Source organism: Podospora anserina, chromosome 5, assembly GCF_000226545.1.
Source record: "Podospora anserina S mat+ genomic DNA chromosome 5, supercontig 10".
Classification (NCBI taxonomy): domain Eukaryota; kingdom Fungi; phylum Ascomycota; class Sordariomycetes; order Sordariales; family Podosporaceae; genus Podospora; species Podospora anserina.
This window is the reverse complement of record NW_001914849.1, coordinates 175,274-190,935: the sequence shown is the minus strand read 5'-3', so window position 1 is coordinate 190,935 and position 15,662 is coordinate 175,274. Positions and strand designations below refer to the sequence as shown.

Below are 15,662 nucleotides of genomic sequence, written 5' to 3'. Positions count from 1 at the left end.
GGAAGGTTGTCACAGATTCATCTGATTATAAATACCACCGTCAAACACATATGATCTCCCTGCGGCCTTCAAGACAATTCCCATCATACTACCTACTCAGTACTCGAGGACCTTTACCGATAACCACACCCTTCTCAACACTTCCCTCTATCATCATGGAACCCTACCACGACAGCCCGTTCTGGGACATCGGCGTAGATGACCTCGCAAGCTACTGGAACGGTGGCCAAGACAAGACGTACGACCCCCAAGACAACGGCAACGACAGCGACAGTGAGTTCAGCAGCAACTTCGGAGACAACGGCGACTCGTGTCAGAAGAATAAGTGGTATGAAGTCCGACTCGAGCATGACTCTAGAAGAATTCTGGCTCAATATCAAGACAATGACTCAGACGACGAGCCCGAAGGCGGCCAGTACGAGGATAACGAGGATGGCGACTGTCGAGGCTGCTGTGGTGACGAAGGGTGCCACTGTCAGTGTTGTGATCCGGACGACATGGAAGGTTGCCAATGCTGTGGGAGAAAGAGTTGTCATTGCCAGTGCTGCGATGGGGATGATGACGACGATGACTACGAGGATAGGTAGCCTTTGGGGTGCTGGTCGGGTAGCGGCGTCATGCATTAAGTAGGAAGAGAAACAACCATCATTTCTTGCAAACAAGGTCTTGGCTCAGAACAGGAGCTGATGTTCGCCCATGTCAAAAGTTGAACTCGGCGAGTAATGATCAGGTAACATAGTATAGTCAGAACCTTCGTCTTCCATTTAATCCATCATCGCGCTTTTCAAGGATAGATGTTCATGAATGTTTACCCCGCCCATGGCAATGACATACAGTTGCCATTTGTCTTCCAGACTGCCCCTCCCTACCATCAGTCGTGCCTTTCTGTGCTTCTGTTTGCTTGATGCCCAATGAGTGACGTGATCAGAGGTCGCCCATCATCCAGATCGCAGTAGATTTTACCATTCCCATCCTCCTCAGCTCTCGTCCACGTCGCAACCGCAGGATGCAACACTCTGAAGACAGAAGCGACACAATGAGCGCACCCGCCGCCCCAAATGACAACAAAACTGAAAAGCCTGAGCGCGAACATGTCTACGCCGTCACCATACCCAGCCTTCAGTGGAAACGCGGCGAGGTAATCCCCACAGCCTTTGTCAATGGCACCCCGCAACTCCAAGCCAAGGTGAAGCAGCATGCTCAAGAACTCGAAAAGCACGCCAATATTCGCTTCAAGTTCCAGCCTTCTGAGCATGGCCCCGTCAGGACCACCATCGCCATGGATCCCCAGTTGGGCTCCTACTCGAAACTTGACACCGAGTCTCCCGTCGCTGCCTACAACAATCCCGACAATCCCACCATGAACTTGCGTATCGACGAGACAACACCAGATGACGAGATTCGAAGAACCTGCATGCACGAGCTTCTTCACGCAATCGGGTTTGACTATGGGCACCAGTCGCCAGCCGCCAACATTGAGTGGGATGAAGATGCTGTCTACGACGAAATGGCCAAGAGCGGTTGGACACGTGAGAAGACTGACCGCAATATCCTCACTCAACTCAACAAGCGCAACGTGCAGCACTCAAGATTTGACCCCGATTCAATCATGGGTACCCGGTCCAAGAGAACCGGACAAGGAACGGGTTTTCCAACACTCGGAACACCATGCTTTCTGAGATTGACAAGTCTTTTGCCCGTGAAGTGTACCCGTTCGATGACCTGCCGCCTCATGGCTTGCAGTGCGCAGGGGAATGTTCCTCCCCTGGGGCCTACGTCGAACAACATTCTCCGCAACCTGTTGCCGATCATGATCAAATGTATGCCCGGCCGGACCAGTCTCGGTCAAGCACAGGATACATCGACGGAGACGGTGCCGACTCAGGGGCGTATGAGTATCAGAGCACCCTGCAAGGAAATGAGTCGGAAGAGGATGTCGGAGATACGGTGCGCTATGAGACGACTGGGTACTTTGAGGAGGTTATATCTGTCGCAGAGTCAGAACGGTAGCTTTTAGAGGATGAGGTTGGTAATGGAGGACATAATTTTGAGAGCCTTAACTACAATGCCGAGTGTGTGTATATGTGTCCGGTTTATTGGTTGAAGGCTACCGCTACGTGGTAATAGCGACCTTATAAAAAACTATTGAGGGATAAATATAGGCCGACTTATAATACTAGTTAGAAATAATTTCTGGAATTTATTTATTTATTTTTTTCGTTTATATTATTGTCATAATAGTAAAAGTAAAAGCAATGAAAGCTTTTATTTATGAATTTATAATTTATATAAAAAATGAAGATTTAGTATATCACAATACATGTATATTAAAACTTATATAATAATTGTTTTACCTGTCGGACCAAATATTTCCCAAGCTGTATTGCGAGTTCTCGGGTCAGAACAGTTTCATCTGTCCAATAGACCCGGAGCAATGGTTCACTTATGATCATTCACGCGATATCACGAAGCCCACAGAGGAGCATAAGTGAATCCGCGCAGATATTCCCCAGCGTGACAATCCCCGCAAAGACACTCTCAAGAATTATATAAATACCAAATCCTCTAACCAGATTTTCCACCCATCCTATCGCGATCATCACTCCCAACCAAGATACCAATCAACCTCATACATCCCATCACTTCCGAGTCAACCAGCCTCATCCCTTAACCGCAACATCGCCATCAAGATGCCCACCTCAACCAAGACAAAGACCAAGATGAGGTGCAAGTGCCACTGCGCCTGCACAGCCGAGAGCAGCAAAGACTTTGGGCCGTACTGCTCCCAGTGCGTCAAGGAGCACGCAGCCAACGTCATCGATAACCGGCTTGCCGGCAGCAGGAACGAAAAGAAGAACATGGGAACCCACAAAGCTCCCAGTACCGACACGGTCTCTGTTATTCCGACGATTTTCCCCGAGTCATCAAGACAACAGGCGCGCGATCATTTTTTCCAAGAAGTCCCCTAAGGAGGATGAGTATGAACGAGGCCGGAAGAAGAGGGAGGATGGGGTTTTAGTGCCGAATAATTGCTCGGCTATGTACGGGAGGGGGACTTGTAAGTTACAAGGGAGGGGGTATTCTGTTGCTGACGCTGGGGGTGTAGGTTATGGCGGCGGGCCGTGGTGGCAATGGTGATCAAGGAGCGAGAGGTATGGGGGGAGGCATGACACTGGGTACACACGAGGGAGGGATGATAATCGGAGGGGATTTCGGTATACAGGGCATAGTCAGGAGGGGGGGGGGAGGGTCTGAGCATTAACCGTCTGGACATTCCTTATCATCGAGAAAAATCGACACAATGAACAAAGAGAAATCCCCACTGGAGCCACTTGTTCATCATGTCATGGTTGCCGTCTATGCAAACATGAACCTGATGATTTGACCTGCTGTGCAACCGTTGGTTATCCGCCTTGGTTTGACGACCAAGCACACTTCTCAGTCAATGTTTGCAGTTAATATGAAGTGCAGCGGCCTCGCATTTCGATGGGCCTGGAAAAGATGCTGAGAAGCAATATGTTGGCAGGGTAACAGCAAGCGGTTAGCATCTCGAAGGCGGGCCAGAGTAATTAGGTGGCAGTGAACCACATATAAAACATATCAGCTTGTATATCTGTAGACACCATCCTACTCAACCCCCTGAAATTTCAACAGTGCTGCAAGCCTAGAAGTTCCATAAAAAGGAAAACCAAAAGAAAAAAGTACGTCCAGATATGGGAGTGTAAGGCTTCATGGGAGCCATTGCAGCATTAAACTTGTATACATTTGAAGTATGAGAAAAATCGTCACCTGCAGGATTCGAACCTACGCTCCCGAAGGAACAGCCTTAGCAGGGCTGCGTGTTAACCACTCCACCAAAGTGACCTAATGCTTTACTGATATATTACAGTTTTGGGAATAGCTCTCAAGATGGCCAACAGCGAACAAGCAGAGCTAAAGTAGCTGCGCGGCCCAGCGCTAAATTAAAGACTTTTGGCCTAATATCTATTTTGTCATCAGTCGAATCCTGAGATTGTGGGTGTTGCCGAGCTGCATGAATAGCTAGTTTCACATCACATGATGGCAAAGGCGGCGAAAAGCAGTCAAGATATCATAATATGTCCTTCTATTCAGAAGCAAAGTATGTACGACGAAGAATATCCAAATGGTATATCTGCAACCCCCCTCAACTTCACACCCCTCCCTTATTCCCCATCACACCAATCCACCTCTCACCACCCCGCATTTAGCAGCGGACGGGAGCAGGGCCAGGGTTGGTATAAGAGGTAGGTGTAGGCCAGTAAAGCTGGAACAGAATGCCAGGGTCGGTAGCCTTGTAAGCACCGGGGAAGGACACCAGCTGGCCGGTGTTGAGGGTGCCAGAGCCGCCCGTGACGGAGATCTGGGCGCAGGAGAGGTAGAGCTGGGCACCACCGACGCTGCCGGCCGAGTGGAGAGCGATGTGCTCAACACGGAGGAGGTACTCGCCGTTGGCGATGCAGCTGGGGATCTGGACCGAGACCTCGGTCTTGCCTGTTGGGTGAAAACAACCAGGTTAGTATCCTGTCTTTAACTGAGTTGCTGGCATTGAATAACTTACCATCGCTGGGCCACTTGATGGAACCTGTGCCGAGGCCGGAAGGACCATCCTGGTAGATCTTGAACCAGACAGCGCCCTTGCCGTCAAAGGTCTTGGCCGTCTTGCCGGCGGGGACCTTGGCCATGTAGAAGTGAAGAGGGCCGGGGTGGCCGACGGAGGAGCCGACCTGGAAGGTGACGGTGGAGCCGGCGGTGACGGCGAGGGTGTTGGGGGCACCGACGCCGGGGTCACGCTCGTAGCAGGTCATGAGGGGGGAGTTGACATCGGTGACCGGGCCGTTGGAGTAGTGGTTCTGAGTGATGCGGACGGTGTCCCATTGGGGCTGGGCAACGCCGTTGTACTTGGTACCAGGGAAGGTATAGTGGGCTTGAGCGCCAGCAGCGGCGAGGACCGCGAGGGTGGTGGAAGCCTTCATCTTGATGGTGGGGAATGAACCGTGAGTGAGATGAAGAATGTGATCGGCGGGTGGCGGACCAAAAATTCAGGAGATCGTCAGGGCGGTCGAGGCAGACCTTTATAGTTGGACGATCTCCCGGGTTGAGCCATGGCCATGCTCCTGCCCTGTCGATGATCGAGTCCAGAATCTCAACCGACAGTCACATCAACCGGGTCAATGGAATATCCAGCCGATGGAGGACGTGAATTGTGGAGCAGGTAGCAGTGGGTGGCAGACATGTGGAGAGCTGTCGAAGATTCTGATGTGGGAAGCGAATCCATCGACCAGTCAGCCGGCGGCTAATAGATTGAAGTGAAATGGCGAAGGGCTGCGGGTTGACGTTGTGAACCCGGTTTTGGGATGGCACTGAGAGCGTGGGCCGTGGCGTTGCGGAGGTTGTAGCCATGCGTCTGGTAATTGCGCAATGCCGTTCTTGCTTGAATCGAGTGCCGGAGGAGAAGATTGTCAAGGGGGGGCATCAGCGTTACATGCGGCTTCTTCTCCCGAAACCTCTTACCCGTTCGGGCAACCCAACGACGAAACGGCTTGGCGATGGTATGCCAGTTTCCAAGCGGAACAAATGAGATTGGAGGATTTTCCCAGTTCTCGACACTGTTTCGGTACCAGGCCTTCCATGATTCCCATTCCGGGCCCTAGTCCGATGTCGATCGCCGACTACGCTGACCGACACTACAGGCGCGGTACCGGCGACGTTGCGACGGTATATCGGGCAGATGGTGACTTGGCGGGCTGCCAGTCCTTGACCTGACAGACATAAGCCGGCTATCTCCCCGATAGATGCGGCTGGCGGTAGCTGCGCTGATCTCCTGCACGAATCCAAGCTTGATCCAGCGTGGCGTGGTAGATGTGTGTGGCTTGTAACAGGATATTCAGGCTCCCGAGACAGAGCATTCGACGCCAAGTTCTAACCGCCCAGTTCCAACGTTGCGCGGGCCTGTCATCCGATTGTCTCGCTCCCAAGAGTTTCAAAGTTCCCAAGCTGGAAGGTCTTGGAGGTTGGCGGTGTTGATCTGATGTCGGATTCGTGAAGGCTAGGTATGTCGATCGAGATGCAAGTGGCCGCCCCATTGCAACCTGCGACGAGCTGGAGGCCGAGCGTTGGCAATATTTCGGGTTCTGGTTTCGAGTAGATGGGTACTAGCACGCGAGGAAGAAAGATAATCCTCGGGGTGTTTTGATGTTCACAAAGCAACATCAGAGTCTTGCAAAGATGGCGGAGTTGAAAGCTCTTCCACCCTGGTGTCCCGTGTTGCCAACTGTGTCCTCCTTCTCAGTATTCTTGTTGCTGACCGTCAGCGCTGCGGGTGAATCTCGATAGCCATGGTCCTACCTACCCACACATCCCATCGTCGTTAGCTATCAGCCGCGCTCAAGTGTCACTCAACAATCAGGAACGAATTCGGAAAAGACAACAAACAAAATATTCGATTGAAGCTACAATGACCACCTCTCCCAACAACCCCTTCATGGATTTCCAGGCGACCCAACATCCAAGTTGGCATCGAAAGTGATGGAGCTGTGCTTCGCCCGTCCAATATTCCCAGCGAAAGTCGCGTCTTTGAAGCCGATAGTGGCCTTACCAAAGTCGTGCGCAAACAACTTGTCCCTGATAGCAAGCGAAGGGAAGCCATTATACGACACCAATGCACCCCTGAACCACACGCCCTTGTGGTTCTCAATGTTGTCATCGCTGGCATCGGCAAAGCGGAAGCAGTGAGTGCTAACCCCGTCCTTGTGATAGACGATCTTGGGGTGGTCTCCATCCCATCTAACCTGGCTGGCAGCCTTGATCTCATATTCCCCGTGCTGTGAGACGCCGACATACTCGGCCTGGTTGGTGCTTTGCCTCACCCACACGGCAATGTGCTCCCAATCGTGGGTGTGGCCGGGGTCAATAAAGTTGGCGATGGCGACGTCTTTTTCGAAGTAATACCCGTACAGGTAGATGCACCAGCCGTTGTTGCACCGCTGGCGGGAGTAGACGTTGTTGTTGTCGAGGTCGGAGAGGTCGCGACAGTTGGAAGAGTAGCCGGTCCAATTGTGAGGGAGACCCTCCACGATGTTGCCCTGGGCGTCGATGGCAGGGACGTTGTAGCATCCATCGGTGTCAAAGTCCAGAGAGGGTTGCCATTTGAGGTCATTGGCTGTGGCTCTCTGGGGGAGAGCCGTTGGGGGGGCCGCGGCACGGTAGGAGATGATGGCGGGTGGTGCTGCCAAGGCGGCCCACGGGGCAAGTGCCGCTGTCAGGAACAGGGCGGGGGAAGTGAGGGTGGGGATCATCTTGATATCGGCCGGAGTTGGGCGGGCAAAAGAGCGACTGCCGATGATTATGGAGGTGGAAGGACGCCATCGTTGGGACGGGATGCGCTGGCCATCTTATATCATCACGTCGACGATGGTGCAGTAGCTGGTTACCTGGAAGGAATGAAGGAATGTCATCTCGGCGGAAGAGAGTTGCCTTTTTCAGATGACCCCTTGTCGGCCACGAGCAACGATGTGCAAATGCACTGTTTTCCCATTGAGATTCCCCTATCATGAGGGGCCTATTGAGCATCGCATTGGCTGAGTCCGAGTTCGTTCAGGGGTATTGACGCGGGGAAGCATATGCTCCAACGCCATTGCATGAGCAAACAGGTGTGAGGGCGGATTGTGGGCTACAATTGGAAGTTGGAAAGTTCCAATCAGCGGCCAACCGTTGCATTTTGAAGGTCTATGTTGCACTGTGCCAGCCAATGATGAGGAGAAACGCGGCAATGTGACCTGGCCAGGGGGCCGTAGCGTAGCCGTCAAGCTGGCCTACAGGAGCCGACCGGCCAATGTGTAGCCAATCCATCGTCAAAGCCGAGCACATGCTTTTATACAGAGTACCTAATCCTGGTAAGAACACCGCGATCAGCCGTGCTTCTACAGATGCTCTTTTGCATCTTCATACAAGGCATCTTTACGGCTGTCTCCAGTCATACTTTGCACATTAATCATTCCTGGGTCAGAAGAAGAGAATACCTATCTTGCGCAATCTCACTTGCAAGGATCGAAATTGCAGGTGGCACTTGGGTATCGCAGAGTCAACACACCTTTTCCAGCGCGATGAGAGCGTTCCTCTGACAGAGACAATGGTGGTACAAGACAACCAGTCCCTAAGCCATTTATGTGATTACTAACTATCCGTACCTAGACTCCTCTCTAAGCCGATGGAACAAAAACAATGCCTGCCTACCATCCGGTGGTGGGTTAAGGAGCACAACTACGAACTTTGAACGATTAGGGCACCCGGATATTGGTGGGCTTTGCTGCAATGCCCTTGACCCTGGTGAGGTCGGTTCCGGTCAGGGTGAAGGTGGGCTTTCCCTTGATCTTCTGATAGTACGTCGCGAATTCGGCGTTTCCATCAATGTAGTCACCAGCGGCCGGGCCCCTAGTTTCTCTCATCTCCTTCTCGCTCTCCTTGCGTCTGGCTGTGGGAGCTGTGACCTTGGCGGGGGTGAAGGCTGGCAAAGTTAGCATCACGAAAAATGGGCCAGTTCAATGAGGGGAAGACTAGGTACGTACTTCCAGCGAGCATTGTCTTGATCCAGGCGTGATCGACGAGGTTCTGGTCGGCTGGGGCAACGCGGCTTTGCTTCTTGTCTGCCCACAGTTTCCCGGCCTGCTTCTCCTTGAGGGGATCCGCCGGGTCAAAGAATGCCTCAATGTTGTAGCCGACAAACTTGTCCTCCCAGAACCGACCGGACTCACCCTTGACCCTGGAGAGCTCAGGGGGGGCGTTGCCTGCCCTCGCGGGGACGGTGAGGTCCACATGGGATGCCGCACAGTCTGGAGGGTGGGAGGTTGCCAACGGCGAAACTTGCTAGCTGCTGTTCCACCGGGCGCAGACTGCCGTCTGGCCAATAGCTTCGTGGCCTCAAGTGATATAATGCGGGATTGTAGGGATTCTTTTGGACCCCAACGATAGTTCAACCCCGGCTTTGGTGAGGCAGCGCTTCTAGGCCAATAAAAATTAGGTAGAACTGTAACGAGCCAACACCAACAACAGCAGAATTTCCAGTCTCCTCCCTCCCCATCAACTCCTCTCATCGAGAATAGCACACACATCACAAAAAGTCACTCACAATCACAAACAAACCCTTTTCGACAACTGGATACCGATACCGTACGACAATGGATGACATTACCAAGACCCTGACGCAGCTTGCTCGAAAAGCACGCGATTCTCGTGTTCCCTATAACAACGACAGCTCCCAACACTATGCAATGTTCAGTGGCGCCATATGCAACGTTTTATCCACTGACATCGCACTTTTCACCTATGCCCAGATCATTGATGGATTACCCACCGACGAAGTGGCTTACGATCGACGATCGCCTGGTCTTCATGGTGACCATCCCATCGAGCATCATGTTGATCTTTGCCCTGGCGCCCTGGAAAGAGCTCGCGAGTTTCGTCAAAGCTTCGACCCAGCCATTCTCTCATTTGACCCCAAACTGCTCAAATCGTACCGAAGAGCAGCGGTGGGCTTGAAGGAATTCAATACGAGGCTGACTGAACTTGTCGCGGCCGCCATTCATGAAATCGCAGTCATTCTGTTTCAACTCGACCTCAGGCTGCACCAAGGCGACGTCGACGCAATCGTCCAGTGGAAGGAAGATGATGAAGACGTGGCCCCCCGAGCAACTATCTTCAACCACCCCCACTATCTCGACGACGATGTCTACCCTGATGGGGAAGCCGATGTTGTCGGATACTGGGCTGAAGATCGTATTCTCGGCGGCGTGACGGTGTTTGACCGGCGCGCCGAAGAAGCCACTCCAGAGCAGCCACCAAATGCATACTTTCTTTCCTGTCGCAGGCGCCACACGGATCGCTACTGGCAGCTACTTGACCAGCAGCAGCAGGACCTGGCCGACTTCTTTCTTGGCAAGAGTGCATCATGTCCCCTTCCCACACTTTGTACCGACGACAACACTGTGAGAATTGATGAGCAATTTGCCATCATCCAGCATCATGTGTACCGCGACATATGGGAGCGTAAACCGCCAACCCGACAGCATTTAGGGTTGCTTGCAAACCGGCCACAAAACGCGGGGGATTACCCTGAGCACGCGGCGCTGATCAAGTCGATTAAGCGCCAATGGGGCGATGACCTTGAGCCCGAGACAAAGGAGTAGGTAGACACAACACTAAACGGATCTATGTCAGGTAAAAGCCAGATTCTATAGCTTCGATCGGGGAACAATAAAATGATAACACCAGATACTTGGCAAACATGGGAGAGCTTCGGGGAGGAGTAAGATTTGCATGCGTTGTTTGCCGTCAGCTGACATCAGCTCCACCTGACAACAGCTCCACCTGACAACCAACTGCAGCCAGGGCTCGCCGACCGGCAGTTCAAGCTAGCACCCAGCTGATAAGAGCGATAAGCCCCAGACGCCAAGAGATCCACCGCACCGAAAATCCGGCTAATTCCGGCCTTGCTACCGTTCCCGGGAATCCGGGACTTTTGAGATTCCAGTTGCATTCTGTGCATTCCCAGCCCAACGACTGCCAAGACCATGTTTAACGACCATCACGACTTTTATATTGGATGAGACCTTCAGGTTATCTCTGAAACAAGACCCTTTCCACTCAAAAAAGACAATGCCATTAATTCCACCACCACCATGACACAACCAACAAACTCCAACAGCAAAAAGCCCCCAGGCAACAACAACGACTCATCTCACCACATCGCATCCTCCCTCTTCCCCAGCCCATCCCTCGCCAACAACAGCCCCTTAATCCACAACCCAGACTACACCCACCTCCCCACCCTCCCAGACGGCGTGACCCTCCAACCACCAGGAAAACTCCCCACCACCAACGCAGCAACCGGCGCCTCAGCCGCCGGCGTCCGCGCCCTCACCTCCCAGGCCATCGCCTTCTACTTCCGCGCCCCGGTGAAAGCGTTTTTTCGGACAAGGGTCGATTACCTAGCCTATGCCCGGGCGATCCAAGAACAGCAGCTCGCCGCTTACCTCGCCTCCTCCAACCCTACGTCGTCTAATGCCGCCTGGGGCTGGTTTAAAGGTCGTTTGAGGGGGAGCACACCCGGTTTGATTGCCTCAGCGGTGAGATATCATGGGTGGAGGGTGGTGCCTGATCAGGTGTTGCCGCCTTTGATTGCAAATGTCGGGGTGGGAGCGGTGCTGTACACGAGTTACCTCCAGATTTTGGGACGGCTTCACCCGGAAAGCGCGCTGGCGAGTAAAAGGGTTTATCCGCCTCCGTCGCCGGGGGAGACGTTTACCGCGGGGCTGTTGGCGGGGGGGATACAGAGTTTTGTGGCTGCGCCGTTGGATGCTGTGCAGGCCAGGTATGACTTGGGGGTTGGGGGGGCGGGGATGACGGGGAGTGGGACTACCATGGGGGGTGGGACGAAGGGGGTGGTGGTGGAGGGAGGTGGGAATGGGAATGGAAACAAGGGGGCAAGGATTGCCCGGCCCCGGAGCATGTGGACTTTTAGTCGGGAGAAGCTTGCCGAGATTGGACCGAGGGGAATATTCGCTGGGTGGGGGTTGAGTTTGGTGAAGGATAGTATGGGGAGTGCGGTGTTCTTCAGTTTGTTTGAGTGGATTAAGGCGCAGGGGTACTATGGGTTTGTGGGGTGGTATTATGGGAGTTTGGAAGAGGACGCGATTGTGCTATTGTCGCAGAGGAGACCGGCGGGGCTGGATGGCAAGGTTGGTTCGAGGAGGGACAGGCTTACGGGAGAGGTGGAGAGAGCGGATGATGGGGAGCTGAGAATGCCTACTATTATTCGACCTCATTATGCTATTGAGCCAGCGTTTTTGTTGCTTGCTGGCATGGGGGCATCGGTAGCGCAGCAGGTGGTTCTTCATCCGCTGGGTCACATTCAGGTGGAGCATTGGGAAAGGCTCGAGGCGTTGGATGCCAAGGCTAGGAAGCTTAAATCAACTGAAGGGGGAAGCTCGAGAAGAATGTTTAAGGCTTATAGGGATGCATACAGGGTTACATGGGGAGAATGCGCTGCGGAGGCCAAGACGGCCGGGCTGAGCATGCGACAGTGGTTGTACCGAGGGTTCTGGTGGAACACCATCAGACAAGTTCCAAGCACATCGGCCGGCCTGATCATCTTTGAGCTTGTCCGAAGAAAATATGGTCTTGGCGGCGACCAGGTCAAGATCAATAGGGATGGATACGATATTTTGTTGACGTAAGCGCAACTATTCAGTATCAACAGGTTGCCGGTTAGCTCAAACGCTGCCACGCTTTAGACAACTTGACTCGGTTAACCTGGCTCTGCAGTGCTATTTGTTTTGTCCGGAGCGCGGTTGCTTCACTGTTGGTTGTTCCATTGTGAGCCTCTTCCGCATTTGGACGTTGTCTTTGACACGGCTCAAAGACCGTTTCCGCAACAATGCCACTACCACTTGTCTTATGCCGTGCTTTTCTTCGGACAATGCACACCCCCAGTATTTGTCTGACATAGAACGGCTCTATCAACTGGACGTTCTTTTTTTCTTTTTCTTCTCACATCTCAAATCTCTATTTGGTAGATACTGGGATTACTTTTTACGACGCTGTAAACATGCCTCGCCCCAAACGCGCCTCCAAGGCCACCTCCAAGGCCACCTCCAGCCCCTACCCACCCAGGGTCTCGGGGTCCGCCAAGTCCGTCACCGCTATACCCTCAGCCGGGAATCGTAAAATTCAGGAGGCCCTTGCCAAGCGCCTCGAAGAAGTCGAGGATCAGTTCCGTGCAGATTACGTCGAAATGGTCAATAAAACATACGAAGAGATGAGCGAGGCCAAAAAGGGCCCAATCCGATGGCCCCGAGAAAAGGGGTGGGAACCTCGGTTGCGTGAAGACTTTGACGATATCAATACAGAGAGTTATCTTCAACGAGGGTTTCCAGTAGAGGAAATCGACAGGGTGATGGCCAAGTCAGCGGTGCCTGTAGGTCCTGTTCCTCCTCCTCCGCCGCCGCCTGTTCCCCCTTTGCCGCCTGCTGCCCCAGCATATGTTGCCCCCGGAGCTCCCGGTTGGAACCCACTGGGGAATTTTTCGCGGCTCTCAGCCGAGATTCGCATCATGATATATGATGAGATCTTTCCCGCGGGGCGGCGTGTTCAGCGGCTTCAAAGGCATGCCCCTGGACAGCCTGATCGTTATGGTTTGTCACTCCGCCCCGCGCCACCTTGGATAAGTATCATCCTGGCGTCGTCAGCTCTGCGCGATGAAGCTCTGGCCGTCCTGTATTCCAGGAACAATGTCATAATCCACGCCAACCTGCTGGACGAGTCACTACGAGACCCGATCGATACTTTCCCGCTGGTTTTCAGAAACACCGCAAGGCGGCTCACGTTCGCGTGGGACTATGCTGACAGCGATGCCGTCAAACTTGGCAGGCAACCCGGCATCAACTTCCCTCCGGGGTGGACAACCAGACGGTCCAGACAGCAGCGCGGGCTCCCTCGCAACCAGCCGATCGACCCGCGACAGCCCTACCCGATGGGGCAGTGGTACGGAAAGGTGGCCAAGCACACCATCACGGTTGACGGGCAATACCAGCAGACGATCACCATCTTCAGCGACTTCCCCAACACGCGGCCCCTGTGCTTGGATGCCTGGCTGCCCATCTTCAACAGGGTGGATGCGGTCGACTACTGGCACTTTTTCGATTGCCACATTGCCAGGGAGTTCAGCCGGTCCCAACTGTGGTGGAAGTACTCGTTCCAGGCCAACGATCCCCATGCGAGAGGGGTCGGTAGCACAAACATGATGTCGAATCAACCCTTCATCTTGCCCCAGGTCGCGAATCCGCCCCTGCCGAGGGGCATCCCGCTCAAGACGCGGGCCGAGAAGCAGCTTCTCCAGCAGCTTCTGGAGAACGGCGCGTTCTACTACGACATGCAGCGGTTGGTCAACAACCCGCACTGGCTTCACTTGCATGCTTTTGACTTGAGGTGGGGGCCGATAATCGTTCCCAATGATCATGACACGCTCTTCTGGATGTGGCAAATGCGCCAGGCGGAGCAGCTGATAGTTGAGACGCACATGTTGGATCCTAGGAATTGGGATCCCGACTTCCAGACTCGGGTAAATGTCGGTGTGGTTTTCCCGCTGCCTGTGATACCCAGGGCGGGGAAGGGTTCGAGGGCGTTTAGGTTGGACTAAGCATGGGAGATAGATGTATTAGGAGTTTTTATTCTCGAATTCTCAGTTCGTTGTGCTTTGTTATTTTAACTTTGCCCGCATCAAGCAGCGCATTATGATCGTCGTTCCAGAAAACCTAGGCGCCTACCGAGATGTCTATTAACTATCCTTTGAAGTATAGTTCAGGGCACCATGTTTCCGTTGACTTCACGCCGAAATCCAATCGAGGCATGCCTCGGAAATGATACTTCGATGAGCACTGTATCAGGTAAGAGCAGAAACATCACCGCAGCCAAAAACAGTGAAAAAACCCCCCGCCCCCCCAACAGGGAAAGCATTCTTCAATTTTGTATCATCAACCTCATCACAAACAGTCAAAACCTGCAGGTCCAACAAAAGTAAGAAAGAAAAAAGCCCCGTCGAGCTTGAAACGAGTGTCATGAATCGAATCCTCCACCTCTCAACAAATCACCACCAACCCCCTGATTTCACCCCTCCCCCAGAACCCTCCCGGATGCTTAGTTGCACCGGAAAGAGTTAATTCTATCATTCCAGCCGATAGTCACCAAGTTTGCGATGCCAGGGAAGGTGATCGGGCCGAACGACGGGCCGGTGCAGCCGTTGTTGCTGTAGGGTAGGTTCTCATGTCAACATTGATCACAAACTTCCGTGGTAGTAAAAAAGGGGACTTACTCCCAAATGGTGCAAGTCAACCCGCTGTCAGGCCCAAAGGAAGAGATGACGTTGGGCCAGCCGTTGCCGAGGGTGAGGCACTGCCCTCGGACGACGATGAGGTGCTCGGAGCGGCCGCCCCAGTTGATGTCCTGGGTGACGAAGACGCCGAGGGATTGGCGCTTTTCGCTGTTGGGAGGACGGGTGGTTAGTTGTTTTAGATGGGAAAGGCGAGGTGGGTGGTGGCTTACAGGTCAACGGGGGTTTGGGGAGCGGCCTCGGGGGAGGCTTCAGGGGCAGGGGCGGCGACGGTAAGGCCGGCCATGGTGACGATGGCGAGAATGGTGGTGAGGAATTGCATTTTGAAGGTGTGAAAGGTGGTTGGTGCTTTTGGTGGAAGTTAGTGTTGATGGTGATGATGGTGATGAGGAATTGTGAGGGGAAAGGAGGAGCAAGAAGGGGTGATTTATACTTTTTCTGTTGGCATATCAAGGCTTTCAGATACCATACCGTTTACAGTTCCAACTCTAGGTTCAGGTTCTGTCCCCGTAGCCCGAGGGATTGGAGTTTGGCAGGTGACAAAGTTTTCATACGGAATAGTGGACTGGGTGGGTGAGAGTCTGACTGCAGATGCGACTGTTGATGATGTCTATTGCTACCCAATGAGCTTACACGAGAGGTCTTGTTGTTTTCTTGTCTTATTCTAGACAGGAAACACCCATTGAGTATTCTTACCAAGCCGGCTGGTTCATAAAGGAGTTGTCGGAAGCATCCTGGTTCTACTACCTAAGTACATAGG

The 15,662-nt window shown here is 53.2% G+C and overlaps 8 protein-coding genes across 8 annotated transcripts, besides 1 other annotated feature; 5 read left to right on the top strand and 3 right to left on the bottom strand.

Moving 5' to 3' along the window:
• Positions 1 to 155: 155 nt before the first annotated feature.
• On the top strand, positions 156 to 630 carry PODANS_5_10775 (uncharacterized protein; the record flags this gene model as incomplete). Its single annotated transcript, XM_001905590.1, has 2 exons — positions 156 to 273; positions 359 to 630. The coding sequence occupies 2 exons, from the start codon at positions 156 to 158 to the stop codon at positions 628 to 630; spliced, it is 390 nt and encodes a 129-aa protein (XP_001905625.1).
• Positions 631 to 1,006: 376 nt separating this feature from the next.
• Positions 1,007 to 2,017, top strand: PODANS_5_10770 (uncharacterized protein; the record flags this gene model as incomplete). The annotated part of the gene is made up of 1 exon (XM_001905589.1): positions 1,007 to 2,017. The coding sequence occupies one exon, from the start codon at positions 1,007 to 1,009 to the stop codon at positions 2,015 to 2,017; it is 1,011 nt and encodes a 336-aa protein (XP_001905624.1).
• A 1,766-nt stretch (positions 2,018 to 3,783) lies between these two features.
• Positions 3,784 to 3,864, bottom strand: a tRNA (tRNA-Ser).
• Positions 3,865 to 4,225: 361 nt separating this feature from the next.
• On the bottom strand, positions 4,226 to 4,994 carry PODANS_5_10760 (uncharacterized protein; the record flags this gene model as incomplete). Its single annotated transcript, XM_001905588.1, has 2 exons — positions 4,226 to 4,512; positions 4,580 to 4,994. 2 exons carry the CDS (start codon positions 4,992 to 4,994, stop codon positions 4,226 to 4,228), a joined length of 702 nt encoding a protein of 233 aa, XP_001905623.1.
• Positions 4,995 to 6,500: 1,506 nt separating this feature from the next.
• PODANS_5_10750 (uncharacterized protein) lies at positions 6,501 to 7,316 on the bottom strand (the record flags this gene model as incomplete). The annotated part of the gene is made up of 1 exon (XM_001905587.1): positions 6,501 to 7,316. One exon carries the CDS (start codon positions 7,314 to 7,316, stop codon positions 6,501 to 6,503), a length of 816 nt encoding a protein of 271 aa, XP_001905622.1.
• Positions 7,317 to 8,297: 981 nt separating this feature from the next.
• Positions 8,298 to 9,128, bottom strand: PODANS_5_10745 (uncharacterized protein; the record flags this gene model as incomplete). Its single annotated transcript, XM_001905586.1, has 3 exons — positions 8,298 to 8,491; positions 8,586 to 8,883; positions 9,123 to 9,128. The coding sequence occupies 3 exons, from the start codon at positions 9,126 to 9,128 to the stop codon at positions 8,298 to 8,300; spliced, it is 498 nt and encodes a 165-aa protein (XP_001905621.1).
• Positions 9,129 to 9,194: 66 nt separating this feature from the next.
• PODANS_5_10740 (uncharacterized protein) lies at positions 9,195 to 10,202 on the top strand (the record flags this gene model as incomplete). Its single annotated transcript, XM_001905585.1, has 1 exon — positions 9,195 to 10,202. One exon carries the CDS (start codon positions 9,195 to 9,197, stop codon positions 10,200 to 10,202), a length of 1,008 nt encoding a protein of 335 aa, XP_001905620.1.
• A 492-nt stretch (positions 10,203 to 10,694) lies between these two features.
• On the top strand, positions 10,695 to 12,251 carry PODANS_5_10730 (uncharacterized protein; the record flags this gene model as incomplete). The annotated part of the gene is made up of 1 exon (XM_001905584.1): positions 10,695 to 12,251. One exon carries the CDS (start codon positions 10,695 to 10,697, stop codon positions 12,249 to 12,251), a length of 1,557 nt encoding a protein of 518 aa, XP_001905619.1.
• A 371-nt stretch (positions 12,252 to 12,622) lies between these two features.
• On the top strand, positions 12,623 to 14,212 carry PODANS_5_10720 (uncharacterized protein; the record flags this gene model as incomplete). Its single annotated transcript, XM_001905583.1, has 1 exon — positions 12,623 to 14,212. One exon carries the CDS (start codon positions 12,623 to 12,625, stop codon positions 14,210 to 14,212), a length of 1,590 nt encoding a protein of 529 aa, XP_001905618.1.
• Positions 14,213 to 15,662: the final 1,450 nt, after the last annotated feature.